At 38.3% G+C, this 12914-nt stretch overlaps 2 protein-coding genes across 2 annotated transcripts; one reads left to right on the forward strand and one right to left on the reverse strand.

The window, feature by feature from the left end:
• Nucleotides 1-1488: 1488 nt before the first annotated feature.
• On the reverse strand, nt 1489-7105 carry slc10a4 (solute carrier family 10 member 4). The gene is made up of 3 exons (XM_048206707.1): nt 6132-7105; nt 5610-5820; nt 1489-2042 (listed from the first exon to the last, which is right to left on the reverse strand). The coding sequence occupies exons 1-3, from the start codon at nt 6671-6673 to the stop codon at nt 1503-1505; spliced, it is 1293 nt and encodes a 430-aa protein (XP_048062664.1). The 5' UTR covers nt 6674-7105; the 3' UTR covers nt 1489-1502.
• A 2423-nt stretch (nt 7106-9528) lies between these two features.
• si:dkey-90m5.4 (leucine-rich alpha-2-glycoprotein) lies at nt 9529-11602 on the forward strand. The gene is made up of 3 exons (XM_048206720.1): nt 9529-9686; nt 9926-10268; nt 10791-11602. The coding sequence occupies exons 2-3, from the start codon at nt 9935-9937 to the stop codon at nt 11438-11440; spliced, it is 984 nt and encodes a 327-aa protein (XP_048062677.1). The 5' UTR covers nt 9529-9686; nt 9926-9934; the 3' UTR covers nt 11441-11602.
• The last annotated feature ends 1312 nt before the right edge of the window (nt 11603-12914 follow it).

The raw sequence follows: 12914 nt of genomic DNA on the forward strand, positions 1-12914 counted from the left end.
ACTGAATATAGCATAATAATAAAAAAAATTTTAAACACGAAAATATAGCACTAAATTGTATTATTAAATATATATATATATATATATATATATATATATATATATATATATATATAAATTCTGTCTATCGTTTGCCACTTCAGTTGAAGATTGTCCTATCAATACTGTATTAATGTTAAATAAATATTAGAGTAATATAAAGGTTTTTTTGTGTGGCAATGTCTATAAAATATTTTTTTATGCCAGAGTCTGGCAGTGATATTGGAGGAACAAAAATAATAATATTAGATGCTTGTTGTTAACATTTATTCATCTTGCAGGCATTTTCTTATATGCTGATAAACATTTTGATTACAGAGATGGGTTGCATATTTGGATATTTTCTGATGGAAATGATCACTTTTTGTCTAGAATCTTGAGTCTGACACTGACATGTAGTAGCCTTTGATATTGGTCATATCAAGCAGTGGTAATCCTGTAAAATTACACTACTTTGAAGCAATAAACAAAAAAACATTTCCTCCTTGTTTTGGAATCAGAAACAGACTGACAGTGGGTGATGCGCAATATAAGGGGTGGGATGTGAATCAGTCTTCTCATCCTCTGAGTCCACATAATCAAATAAGCCAATGTAATCCTTTTACTGGGGTAATAGCAGGAATCATTTACAAACAGCAGCATCAATCTATATTAATGTGGATTTGCATACATCCATGACTCTCTGAAAGTGTACAATTATTTGAATGAATGAATGAATGAATGATCAAATTTGCTCCGTAATAATGAAAATATAAATAAAAATATAAAATCATATAGACAAACATTCTTTCTCTCTCTCTCTATACACACACATATATATATATATATATATATATATATATATATATATATATATATATATACGGAAGAGGAATAGGGCCAAGCAATAATAAAAAAAATAAAACCATCTCGAGATTACATCTCGAGACAACAGACAACATTTTATCTCGACTTTTTTCTCGAAATTTAACAACTTTTTTCTCGAAATTTAACAACTTTAATATCGAGATGGTTTTATTTTTTTATTATTGCTTGGCCCTAATCCTCTTCCATACATATATATAGTGTATATAAGAGTTTTATTTTTATATATATAATATTTATATTTGTGTCTAAAAATGGTATTATTCATTTTTTTAAATATTTTTTTACTGATAAATGTCACTTAGCATGTGCGTTTACTTTTGAATTTGGCATATATTTTATGCTAATTTCAGAAATTCGATTGAATTGTAATATCTGGCTAATGTGTTAGATAAAACATTGGCTCGGATATTAAACTTTAGTATCGCCGCCCACTGTGTGATGTCATGACATTAGTTTCCAAGTCTTGCTATCCTTTTTGGCACATACTAGTTAGAATGCTGGGATTAGTAAGAAATTTAACAGTGAGTGATGATATGAATAAATCCTAATGTAAATACGCAGGTCGGTCCAGTGTCAAGTCAGTTGTTTTTGTGCCCTTATACAGGTGTGGGGCTTCCAACTCCATCCTGTGACTCTAGCACGATGACATTGGGGTCGCTCACTGTTACCGCACCGTACGTAGAATCAAACGGCACATCTTCTTCCTTCATTCTCTTGTAGGATATGTTTGTATCATCATCATCCTCCTCCATGAGGTCCTGTTTATGTAATACCTCTTTCCTGTACATGCGGTAAACCAGAATGAAGATGCCAGCCTCTGCTGCCTGGAAGAGCGCGTACAGCAGAGGAAACATGTACATGCCTCCCATCAGCTGTGGAGGGAACGCCAGCTTCAGGATGGCTGTGCAGAGCTGCACGTTCTGACATCCGGTTTCTAAAGACACAGTCCTCCGACTGTTGGGGGCGAGATCGAAGAGCGTCGCCAGGCCGTATCCTGCCGCGTAGCCGGCCATGGGCATGAGCACGGCCACCAGGTAGACGGAGGCAGGGATGGTGGCCAGCAGCTCCGGGCCCAGCATAGTTCCAGTCATGATGAAAAGCATCAGCAGAGTGACCAGAAGAGACCACAGAGACACCTGGAGCACAAATACAAAGCATAGGTAAGTCTTCCTGTCATACAGACCTCACTAAAGTTTCTCATCAGAGTTTATACAGTCTGTTGATCCGTTTAGTTCATTTGAGTTATTTAGCAAACAAAATCTGCAATATTTTCTAGGTGTAATGGACATTTTCTCAAAACATTTTTATTTTATGGAGCTAATGGACATATTCTCACTTTTTTATTTTTTTATTTTATGGGTGTAATGGACTCACAATATTAATTTTAATGGACATACTGTATTTGTTTAATGGGTGTAATGGACATATTCTTACACTAATTGTATTGCATTTTATGAGCGTAATGGACATTCTCACAATATTTTTACTTTATTTGCTTGGTGTAATGGAGTATAGTAAATATTTTATTATATGGGTCTAATGAACATTCTCAAAATATATTTTATTATTTGGATCTAATGGACATCAATATTATTTTTCTAATGGACATACTGTATATTTTCAAAAAAAAAATATTTTGTTTGATGGGTGTAATGGACATATTCTCACAATATTTTATTGTATTTTCTGGGTGTAATGGATATATTCTCACAATATTTTTATTTTATATTCTTGATCTAAGAGATACTTTCTCATAGTATTATTGTTTTATTTTATAGTATTGTTAACATATTTTCATAATATTGTAATTTTATTTTCTTAGTCCAATGAACATAATACTCACAATAGTTTTTTTTGTGTTTTTTTTTTTTGTTTTTTGGACTCTTTCTAATGAAGACATTCTGTAAATATTTTAAACATTAAACTATCTTTAAACAACTATTTTTTGAATCACCCCCCTTTTTTAAATAAACAGTCCTATCGTGGACTCTGACCTGAGGTTCATCTCACCGTACCAAGGTTATTATAGTTTTGCATTTTTAAATTAGTTTTTATTTGAACATTGTTTTCAAATTTGCTATAAATTTCGGTTTAGTTTTAGTTCATTTCATTAATGGATTTATAACTTTTAGTTTAGTTTTTATTTTGTGAACACATTTCTAATTAGTTTTTATATATTTAGTTACAGTTTTAGTTTTAGTATTAGCCTATACAACATAGTTTAACTATTGGGCTCTGCATAATAAAAAATAAAATAATGATTTGAGATTGAACAAAGAACCAAACAAATGCAACAAATTCCCATTTCACTGCTTGCATCTTGTTTTTTTTATTATTATAATTTTTCAACGCAAAAATGCATTCTGTGTGAATAGCTGCTTAAAGGGTTAGTTCACCCAAAAATGAAAATTCTGTCATTAATTACTCACCCTCATGTCGTTCTACACCCGTAAGATCTTCGTTCATCTTCTGAACACAAATTAAGATATTTTTGATAAAAATCTGATGGCTCAGTGAGGCCTCTATTGACAGCAAGACATTTAACACTTTCAGATGCCCAGAAAGCTACTAAAGACAGTGGTTCAACCTTAATGTTATGAACAAAACAAAATAAAGACTTTATTCAACAATATCTAGTGATGGGCGATTTCAACACTGCTTCATGAAGCTTCAAAGCTTTACGAATCTTTTGTTTTGAATCAGTGGTTTGGAGCGTGTATCAAACTGCCAAAGTCACGTGATTTCAGTAAACGAGGCTTCGTTATGTCATAAGTGTTTCGAAATTTCAATGGTTCACCACTGGGGGGCGTGACTGGCAGTTTGATGCACGCTCCGAACCACTGATTCGAAACAAAAGATTCGTAAAGCTTCAAACCTTCATGAAGCAGTGTTTTGAAATTGCCCATCACTAGATATTGTTGAATATACTGATATTGATATGATATTGAGGTATTCTCGTAGCTTCATAACATTAAGGTTGAACCACTGTAGTCACATGAACTGATTTAAATGTCATTAGTAGCTTTCTGGGTATCTGAAAGTGTTAATTATCTTGCTGGCAATAGAGGCCTCACTGAGCCATCGGATTTTATCAAAAATGAACTAACCCTTTAAGGTCCTTCATAGAGCATGTTACACTACAGCCCTACCCTACTGCCTCAGCTAACCTCACGTGAATGAAGCGCCACCTACAGGTAGCCTATTTCCCCAAATCTGCCTGCAATACCGGAGGACCGCATTTTTAGGACCGCAGTTCTAGGACTAGGATTGATTAAGTTTAATTTATATATTGTCTTAACCAACCCTTAGCCCTAAACCTACCCATTGGTAACCCTGTTTAAATATTTAAACTAGATGGCGCTGTCACAGAAACTAGGGTCTGAGAAAAGGGGCAGTCGTGGCCTAATGGTTAGTGAGTCTGACTGGTAACCTAATGGTTGCTGGTTCGATTCCAGCACCGACAGGATATGACTGAGGTGCCCTTGAGCAAGGCATCTAACCCCCAATTGCTCCCCAAGCACCACAGCATAAGGGCTGCCCACTGCTCTGGGTGTGTATCACGGTTTGCAGTGTGTGTGTGCGTTCACTACTCACTACTCTGCTCCTAATGTGTGTGCACTAACTTGGATGGGTTAAATGCAGAGGACAAATTCTGATTATGGGTTACCATACTTGGCCTTCACGTGTCACTTAACTTATTATTAACTAAATGCAGTCCTGAATCTGCTGCGGTCCTAAAAGTGCAGCCTCGAGCCTCCGGTTTTGTAATATTGCCCTAAATTGCCACAGATCAGTTGAGAGCTTATTAATTACGAAAACAATTATTTATTTTTGCTAATTATTATTTTATTTCAGTTAGTTTTTCAGTAACTGTTGTCAGTGTGTTTATTTTTTCATTTAATATGACATTTTTATTTTATTTCAATTTTCGAAAATATTTTCGACCAATCGTTTTTTAGTATTATAGTTTCAGTTTCCATTTACGAAAATAACCTTGCACAGTATAAGTGTAATCCTGTGTGATGTACTGCTGAGAAAATGGCACTGTGTAACAGGACTCAGCGGGCAGCAATTAGCCATAAAGGGTTTTCATTAATAAAGTGACTGGGAACAATTGATGTGACATATTTAGCTCTGTATGGCCTGAGGAATGAATCCTGAAAGGAGAGAATGGCACATAGCCTAGAGACACATGATGATACTAGAGGAGAAAAGTGCAAGCCATGAGTGACAAATCAGCCCACTTTTATCCACTCCACTTTCCCGACCCACCTACCCCCCCTTTCCCCAACAGACTCTATTGCTTTATCACACTCTCTGTCACCCCCACCCCTCCCTCCCCGCCTCACTAATCTCGCAGTCGCCACTGTGCCCTTACCAGGCTGTTCTTAGATAAGCTCAACTGAAAGGAGATGCGCGCATGTGACGCCACTTTGCCTTTGGGCACTTCAGTCTCCTTTTAGTGGCCAGAGATTGTGGACATAAGAAACCCATCACAACCAGTGATATCCAAGAAAAGACAGCATAAATCTAAATCATTTTATATTATGATGGATATATTCCACTAGCGGCGACTCCTAATCAACTTTAAGTCTGAAATTGCAGTTTCCTTTTAATAGCAAATGCGCGCACTTGAACCACTGTTAGTTAGTTATTTTTATTATTATTATTTATTATTTTTTTTTTTTTTTGCATTAAGTCACCTTAATGATGATTTCGGCCACTCGAGCATAGCGATGTCTAAGCCAGACCCCGAGCCCGATGGGAATGAGGGTGCTGCAGAGGGTGAGAATGATCGCGCCGAAGGGCAGAAGGTTCACCACGGGTGTGTTGATCCATGCGCGACTGTACATCCACAAACACAGGGGCATGAGCACGAGCGCCAGGACAGTGGACGAGATGGTCATGACAATGCTGGAAAACAAAACCCATCAAAAGCAATGTATTGCGCGTTATTTATTTTTTTTTCAATACATTTTCTTTACACATATATATATATATATATATATATATATATATATATATATATATATATATATATATATATATATATATATTATTCTGTGACGGGTTTTCACATTATTCACATATATTACATTGTATTTTATAGGTGTAATATCATTTTTCTTTCTTTCATCAGCCTAACAATATTTTATATCTTCTTATACAAAACAAACATATTTGTTTTAGTTGATCACCAGATGGATGTTATGGATATCATCTACCTGAGGTTCATCTCGCCGTTGACCAGCAATGACATGATGTTGGAGAGGTTTCCTCCAGGGCAGCAGCCGCAAAGCAGCACAGCCATAGCGGCCACATCATTGAGGGAGAAGGCCAGGGCCAAGAGGAAGGCGATGAGGGGCATGATGACAAACTGGCACACCACCGCCAGCAGGACTCCTATGGGCTTTCGGATGTGCTCGCCCAGCTGACTGAGCTCCACCGTGCAGCCCAGCCCCAGCATGGTGAAGCACAGGACAAAGCCAACAAACACATTAATCCCGTGACTCAAGGGTGAATCCCAGAAAGCTACAATCAGGTGAGTGGGCTCTTCAGAGGGCGAGAATGGACCCGCCAGGAGCCCCGCTGGAGCCACATCAGTCCTGAAGCTGCTGACCACGAGAGACAGCGGCTCTTCTGTGGCGCGCAACCCTGCCATGGGAGGCTTCTCCGAGAAGCTGGCTGGATCCTCCGTGAAGTTCAGAAGTCGCGTGAGCGCGGCGGTGGACGCGTCGGTGTTTGGCACGCTGCTGGAAGTCTCCATCGCGTCTCCAGGGCACTGGAGCTCTCCAAAGGAAACTTAGGTGGTGTCTCCTCCCTGATGAAAAAGGCGCGCGGTCCCCTAGCGGCGCAGGATCATTGTACGTCTGTCAGCTGTGACTGAGGGACAATGGGCTGTCCAGCGCTGAGCGCGCGGTGCCACCGGGAGGGGTTTGGCGTGGAGCGCGCGTCACCAAGAGCCATTACAGGCGCAATCCACAAAAATTAACTCAGAATCTGATCACGAAGACTGGAGAAATGCGTTAGATTTGGACTGTCCGAGCAAGAGAAATCGTGTTTTGGTACTAAGTTAACTAACATGTCCATCGTTTGTTATTCAGCAGCAATATTTTAGGACCTTCATTTCTGTGTTTTAAAGGGTCATGAAACCCCAAAACACTTTTTTTGAGATGTAAACAGATATGTATAGACTGCACATCATTGAAAACACTAAAGGTACTCATTAATGTTATTCATAAGTGAAAATATTTACTTTTTTCAGAAAATATTTGCATTTTTCAGAGCGATTTCTGTCTTCCTGTTTGAAAAGCTGAGTCGGAGCAACGTCACAAAATCTGACGTCATTGTGTACTTTCGAACATGCTGACGTAGATTCTTGACCTATATATTCATGACATAAAGCTCATTCAATCCAATCACTGCACTGTAGTATGTATACGATTATAATTGCAGTATTATGCATGAGTAAGTATCACTTCTCTCGCCTCGGTCTGTTGTCATTCAGAGACATATTGTTGGTGCTCGTTTCCTCAGTGCTACAACACAATGTATTTTCCTGCGACACGACCAGAGCAGAGGTTTGGGTGCATGTGGATTGTTTTGCTGTAATCTACCAGCACAAATGGAAAATATGTTCGCGTGAGATCGCATTACAGCGGAGAATTCAAATGTCAAAAAAATTGCTGTTCATTCACCTCTGCCTGCTCTAGCTGCGTTCAAACGCGCGAGCCGTATAGGCTATGTTTCCTTCAGCACAGCAGCACGTGTTGTTTGTATTTTGCTCGCGATGCGGTCAGAACTGGAGTTTGAATACGAACACATGAAAAATGCGATTGTTTTTATGATATACATGCTGAGCGCGCATATGCTCGGTTTCATCGCGGAGCTCCGCGATGAGTTTAATAACACTAGCCACGTGGCACATAGCTCATACAGAATAAAGTATCCGTGTTTAAAGTTTTTATTTCACACATTCTCCTGCACCAAACATTAACCAGCACGGTGTAGTTATGCATAGCCTACATATTTCATCAAGTCTTCTTCAAATGAATTATATGTGCAAATTGGACACTGATACAGTGGTGTAGCCTATCTGAACGCGACGACACGATTATTCTAATAGACAAAATACTGATTTTGAGACTGCAGTGCTCGTAAATGTAATCAAAGTAGCCTATTATTAGCTCTATTAAATATTCTTTCACATTTCTCCCTTGTGCTTGGGAGTTTGTTGTCATTCTCTCCGTGCTCATATATTAATATTCATTATTCTGTATAATGAGTATGTTCTATATGTCTGTGCTTCATTGGTTGTTCTTTCCCCTCTTCCCCCCCTCTACGCTCCCACTTTTCCAGAGCTTTACACGCCCATTTTCACAGACTTTTTGAAACTCATAGGTGTGAACGACCAGGGTAAAACAGGGGGGTTTCATGACCCTTTAAGCACTCAGTAGCTAAAATAATTTGATGCATATCTTTATTGCCATTATGTCAGAATGACCAACAAGAGAATAGGCCTGCTGACAGAAATGAAAATGAAAAATGAAAAAACAAAACAACAACAACAACAACAACAACAAAAACACTTAAATGTACAAGAAAATGATAGGCCTATATTTTAGGGTCATCTAGCGTAAATCACTTGGTCACAAATTTCTTTAGGCTAATTGTTTTTCACAGTTATTCAAATAGCTATGTTCAATGACCTTGTTTATGAATTGTCATATCGTATTGACAATGCAATTAAAATTCTTACTCTATTTGGAAAATATCACAAGTAATATATGTCAGTTGTACCAAATATTAGATTGTTTTCCACTGACAAAATTAATTTATATAACCATTATATAACAGTAAAGTTGTTGAAAAAGGCAACTGATATAACAGTAAGAGTTATGTGAGTATTCAATTATTATGCATTTGGGTACACTGTAAAAAAAATGTTGGTTTAACTTAAAAAATAAGTTACCTGGTTGCCTTAAAATTTTGAGTTCATTGAAATTAAAAATGTAAGTTAATGCAAATAAAGGTGATTGGTTTAATCAACAGAAACTCAAAATATGATGTTATCTGAAGCACATTAATTATTTAAGTTGATTTGACAAGAAAAAAAATGTTGTGATAACAAATCATGAACATTTTTTACAGTGTCCCTGTTGAATATTCAATAAAAACAGCTCATGTAAGTGAGACAACAACCTCATCAACAACAACAACAATAACCTAAGAACAAAACGTTAAAAGCTAAATTTCCTCAGTAACACCTTATAATAACTTAATCAAAAATAAACTGGATAACCAATTATTATTATTAGCTTGTCCATTTGTGTAGAACATTTGTTGTGTAAACTCTTGTTCATTGTGCAATGCTGATGCTGCAGCCAAAACATCAATCATTTACATGTATTGATTTAATTCTTGACTGTTATGAAGCGTTCAGTATAAACATGTCCTCATTTTACACGCACATTTGACATTTTTACATATTTACATATTACATAGCCTATTTATTTTCCACTTTTATTAATACAACAGCTCGTGTAACCACATACGCTTTAGCTATTTGAAATAATGTTCTTTTAGGAAATGTCTTGTGTACTTTCACCCTTTAGTCATGTCCAGATGTTCTCATTATTTACATAAGTGACGGGGTTTCTCTGACTGTCCTACTTTCCTGTAAACAGTGCTCGAGTCACACACGGACAGTCTCTGTCGGGATATATATTTGAGGGGAATGAGCAGAATTTTAGAATAACTGGATTTCTAAGCAATAAAAGGTAAGATATCGTTTTGTTAATATTTGACCATTTTAGGGTTAGGGTACTTTGATAATCTACATTTCTGTGATCCCTTTTTCTTCGTTTTCTTCTTTTAGTAGCCAATAGCCTACATTCATGAAATTATTTTTGTAAAAGATCTTCTCACAAAAACAAACGAGGAAACTCTAGGAATAAATCAGCAGTTTATGTTAAAAAAAGAAAAGAAAAGAAGGCTAATTTGAACTTCACTTTTTAAGCTCGTGAAGATGAATTCCTTGCTCATGCACGCGCTCGCGGTGATGGTCGTCTTCTGTTGCCGTGACGCCCTCTCGTGTCCAAAGCGATGCACGTGCCACTTCAGCGCCAAAACAACCGAGGTCGTGTGTCCTGATGCTGGCCTCTCTCATTTCCCTGGAGACGGTCTCCCAGGCAACACCACCTCCTTAACCATCCAGTTTACCAACATGAGCGTTCTGACCTCTCAACACTTGAAAGCCATCCCATTGCTAGAAGAGTTACACCTGCCTGGCAACAAACTGAGCAGCTTACCAGCAGATCTTCTGAAGGACCTTCATTACCTGCACACCATAGACCTGACGGGTGAGTGCCTATAAGAGCACCTTGTGTAAATATTAAGACTCTCCACATGTATTTTGTAGCTATGTGCCCGGATGTAGGGAAACGCTGTAAGCTTCATCTTACACATTATGTAATTTTTATTACGATATTAAAACAACAAATGTCGTTTTGAGGCTCTTTAATGTGATTACGACCATCTCTTCCTTTTAACTAGTTAAAGCACGAAAAGAAAGCACAACTTACAGACATTTGTCTCTCATATATTGTTTAAACCGCGGGAAAACGACATAAAAACAGCTTGTGTCGTACATTTACCTCAGGAGTCATTCAGTGTAAAGAAAGCTCGTTAGTTCGCTAGGAAATTAAATGTAGAGAGGAATTTATCCCTCAAACCGTAAATATATTGTTAATGTAAAATGTGTACTGTTTGTATAATTCAAAAACATTTTCTTCAGACAAGTTTTTATGACAGCCTAAACGACTCAAATTGATGCAGCAGGTCACATATTGTTTTCCAACTCTTCTTATCCAAACTGTGCACAGATAATGAACTTCGAGAGCTACCTGCGTATGTTTTCCATCATGCTCCACTCCTCAACCTGGTGCTGAAAGACAACCGCATCTCCAGCATCCACCCAGACTGGTTGCCCAACAACAGTCATCTCACATGGTTGGATTTGTCCGGAAACCATCTTATGAAATTCCCAATGACCCAACTCCAAAGTCTGAGTCACCTAAAGGTCCTGCACCTCTCGGAGAACAAACTCGAAGAGCTTCCAGTTGGGTGTCTAGATGCTCACCTTGCTCTAGAGAGACTTCATTTGGATCAGAACAAAATCCAGTCACTTGATGTAAACGCCTTTGGCCATTCTGCTAACCTGACTCACATCTTCCTGCAGAAGAATAGACTAGACAGCCTCCCGCCAACTGTATTTAAAGGGCTCAAGCGCTTAGAGTATGTTGACCTCAGTGATAACAGGCTGCAGTTTCTGTCTCCTGGCGTATTAGATATTAATACCAGTTGGGTGGAGTTGACCTTTAACCCTTGGCATTGTGACACTAAAATAGAGTACCTGTGGAGGAAACTGACCATGGAGTCCCTGCAATCAGAGCCTAAATGTGCTGCACCAGAGAACCTGAAAGATCGCGTCATCGCGACACTCACCCGCAAAGAAATGGGCCTGCCGGAGTAAGAGAAACAAAATCTTTAAGAGAAGTAGAGAAAAGTAAAAGAAAATACGTTTAAATAGGAAGGAGAGGGGACTTTAAAAGCAACTCGCCATAATGGATCTCACAAAAATGGATCATGTGAATGTTTGCAAGCTGCATTGCAAATAAAAAAAAGATTAACTCTCTTTTAATTCTCTTTTTCCAATTTTTTATTTATTTATTTTTTTTTTATTTTTTTTATTTTTTTTACAAAATTCCAACAGCACATAAATTACACACAGCCTTAATTTCTTTTTTAAAATTTAAAATCACATTTTAAAGTCTGGAGCTTCCAACATGAACACATTGTCAATTAAACAATTATATATATATATATATATATATATATATATATATATATATATATATATATATATATATATGAGTACACCCCTCACATTTTTGTAAATATTTTATTATATCTTTTCATGTGACAACACTGAAGAAATGACACTTTGCTACAGTGTAAAGTAGTGAGTGTACAACTTGTATAACAGTGTAAATTTGCTGTCCGCTCAAAATAACTCAGCCACACACAGCCATTAATGTCTAAACCGCTGGCCACAAAAGTGAGTACACCCCTAAGTGAAAATGTCCAAATTGGGCTCAAAGTGTCAATATTTTGTGTGGCCACCATTATTTTCCAGCACTGCCTTAACCCTGGAGTTCACCAGAGCTTCACAGGTTGCCACATCACGGAACTGGTGGATGTTGGAGACCTTGTGCTCCTCCACCTTCCGTTTTAGGATGCCCCACAGATGCTCAATAGGGTTTAGGTCTGGAGACATGCTTGGCCAGTCCATCACCTTTACCCTCAGCTTCTTTAGCAAGGCAGTGGTCGTCTTGGAGGTGTGTTTGGGGTCGTTATCATGTTGGAATACTGCCCTGTGGCACAGTCTCCAAAGGGAAGGGATCATGCTCTGCTCATTCATGGTTCCCTCAATGAACTGTAGCTCCCCAGTGCCAGCAGCACTCATGCAGCCCCAGACCATGACACTCCCATCACCATGCTTGACTGTAGGCAAGACACACTTGTCTTTGTACTCCTCACCTGGTTGCCGCCACACACGCTTGACACCATCTGAACCAAATAAGTTTATTTCATCAGACCAAAGGACATGGTTCCAGTAATTCATGTCCTTAGTCTGATTGTCTTCAGCAAACTGTTTGCAGGCTTTCTTGTGCATCATCTTTAGAAGAGGCTTCCTTCTGGGACAGCCACACTGACCAATTTGATGCAGTGTGCGGCATATGGTCTGAGCACTGACAGGCTGACCCCCCACCCCTTCAACTTCTGCAGCAATGCTGGCAGCACTCATGCGTCTATTTCCCAAACACAACCTCTGGATATGACGCTGAGCACGTGCACTTTTTTGGTCGACCATGGCGAGGCCTGTTCTGAGTGTAACCTGTACTGTTAAACCGCTGTATGGTCTTGGCCACCGTGCTGCAGCTCAG

Source organism: Megalobrama amblycephala, linkage group LG11 (genome assembly GCF_018812025.1).
Source record: "Megalobrama amblycephala isolate DHTTF-2021 linkage group LG11, ASM1881202v1, whole genome shotgun sequence".
Taxonomy (NCBI): Eukaryota; Metazoa; Chordata; class Actinopteri; order Cypriniformes; family Xenocyprididae; genus Megalobrama; species Megalobrama amblycephala.

Bases quoted from the DNA above. Each gene is read 5' to 3' on its own strand.
- si:dkey-90m5.4 (XM_048206720.1), top strand. From the start codon at position 9,935: ATGAATTCCTTGCTCATGCACGCGCTCGCGGTGATGGTCGTCTTCTGT. The intron at 10,269-10,790 runs GTGAGTGCCTAT...AACTGTGCACAG, and splicing joins GCACACCATAGACCTGACGG to ATAATGAACTTCGAGAGCTA.
- slc10a4 (XM_048206707.1), bottom strand. From the start codon at position 6,673: ATGGAGACTTCCAGCAGCGTGCCAAACACCGACGCGTCCACCGCCGCG. The intron at 5,821-6,131 runs GTAGATGATATC...TTTGTTTTCCAG, and splicing joins AACGGCGAGATGAACCTCAG to CATTGTCATGACCATCTCGT. The intron at 2,043-5,609 runs GTGACTTAATGC...TTTGTGCTCCAG, and splicing joins TGGCCGAAATCATCATTAAG to GTGTCTCTGTGGTCTCTTCT.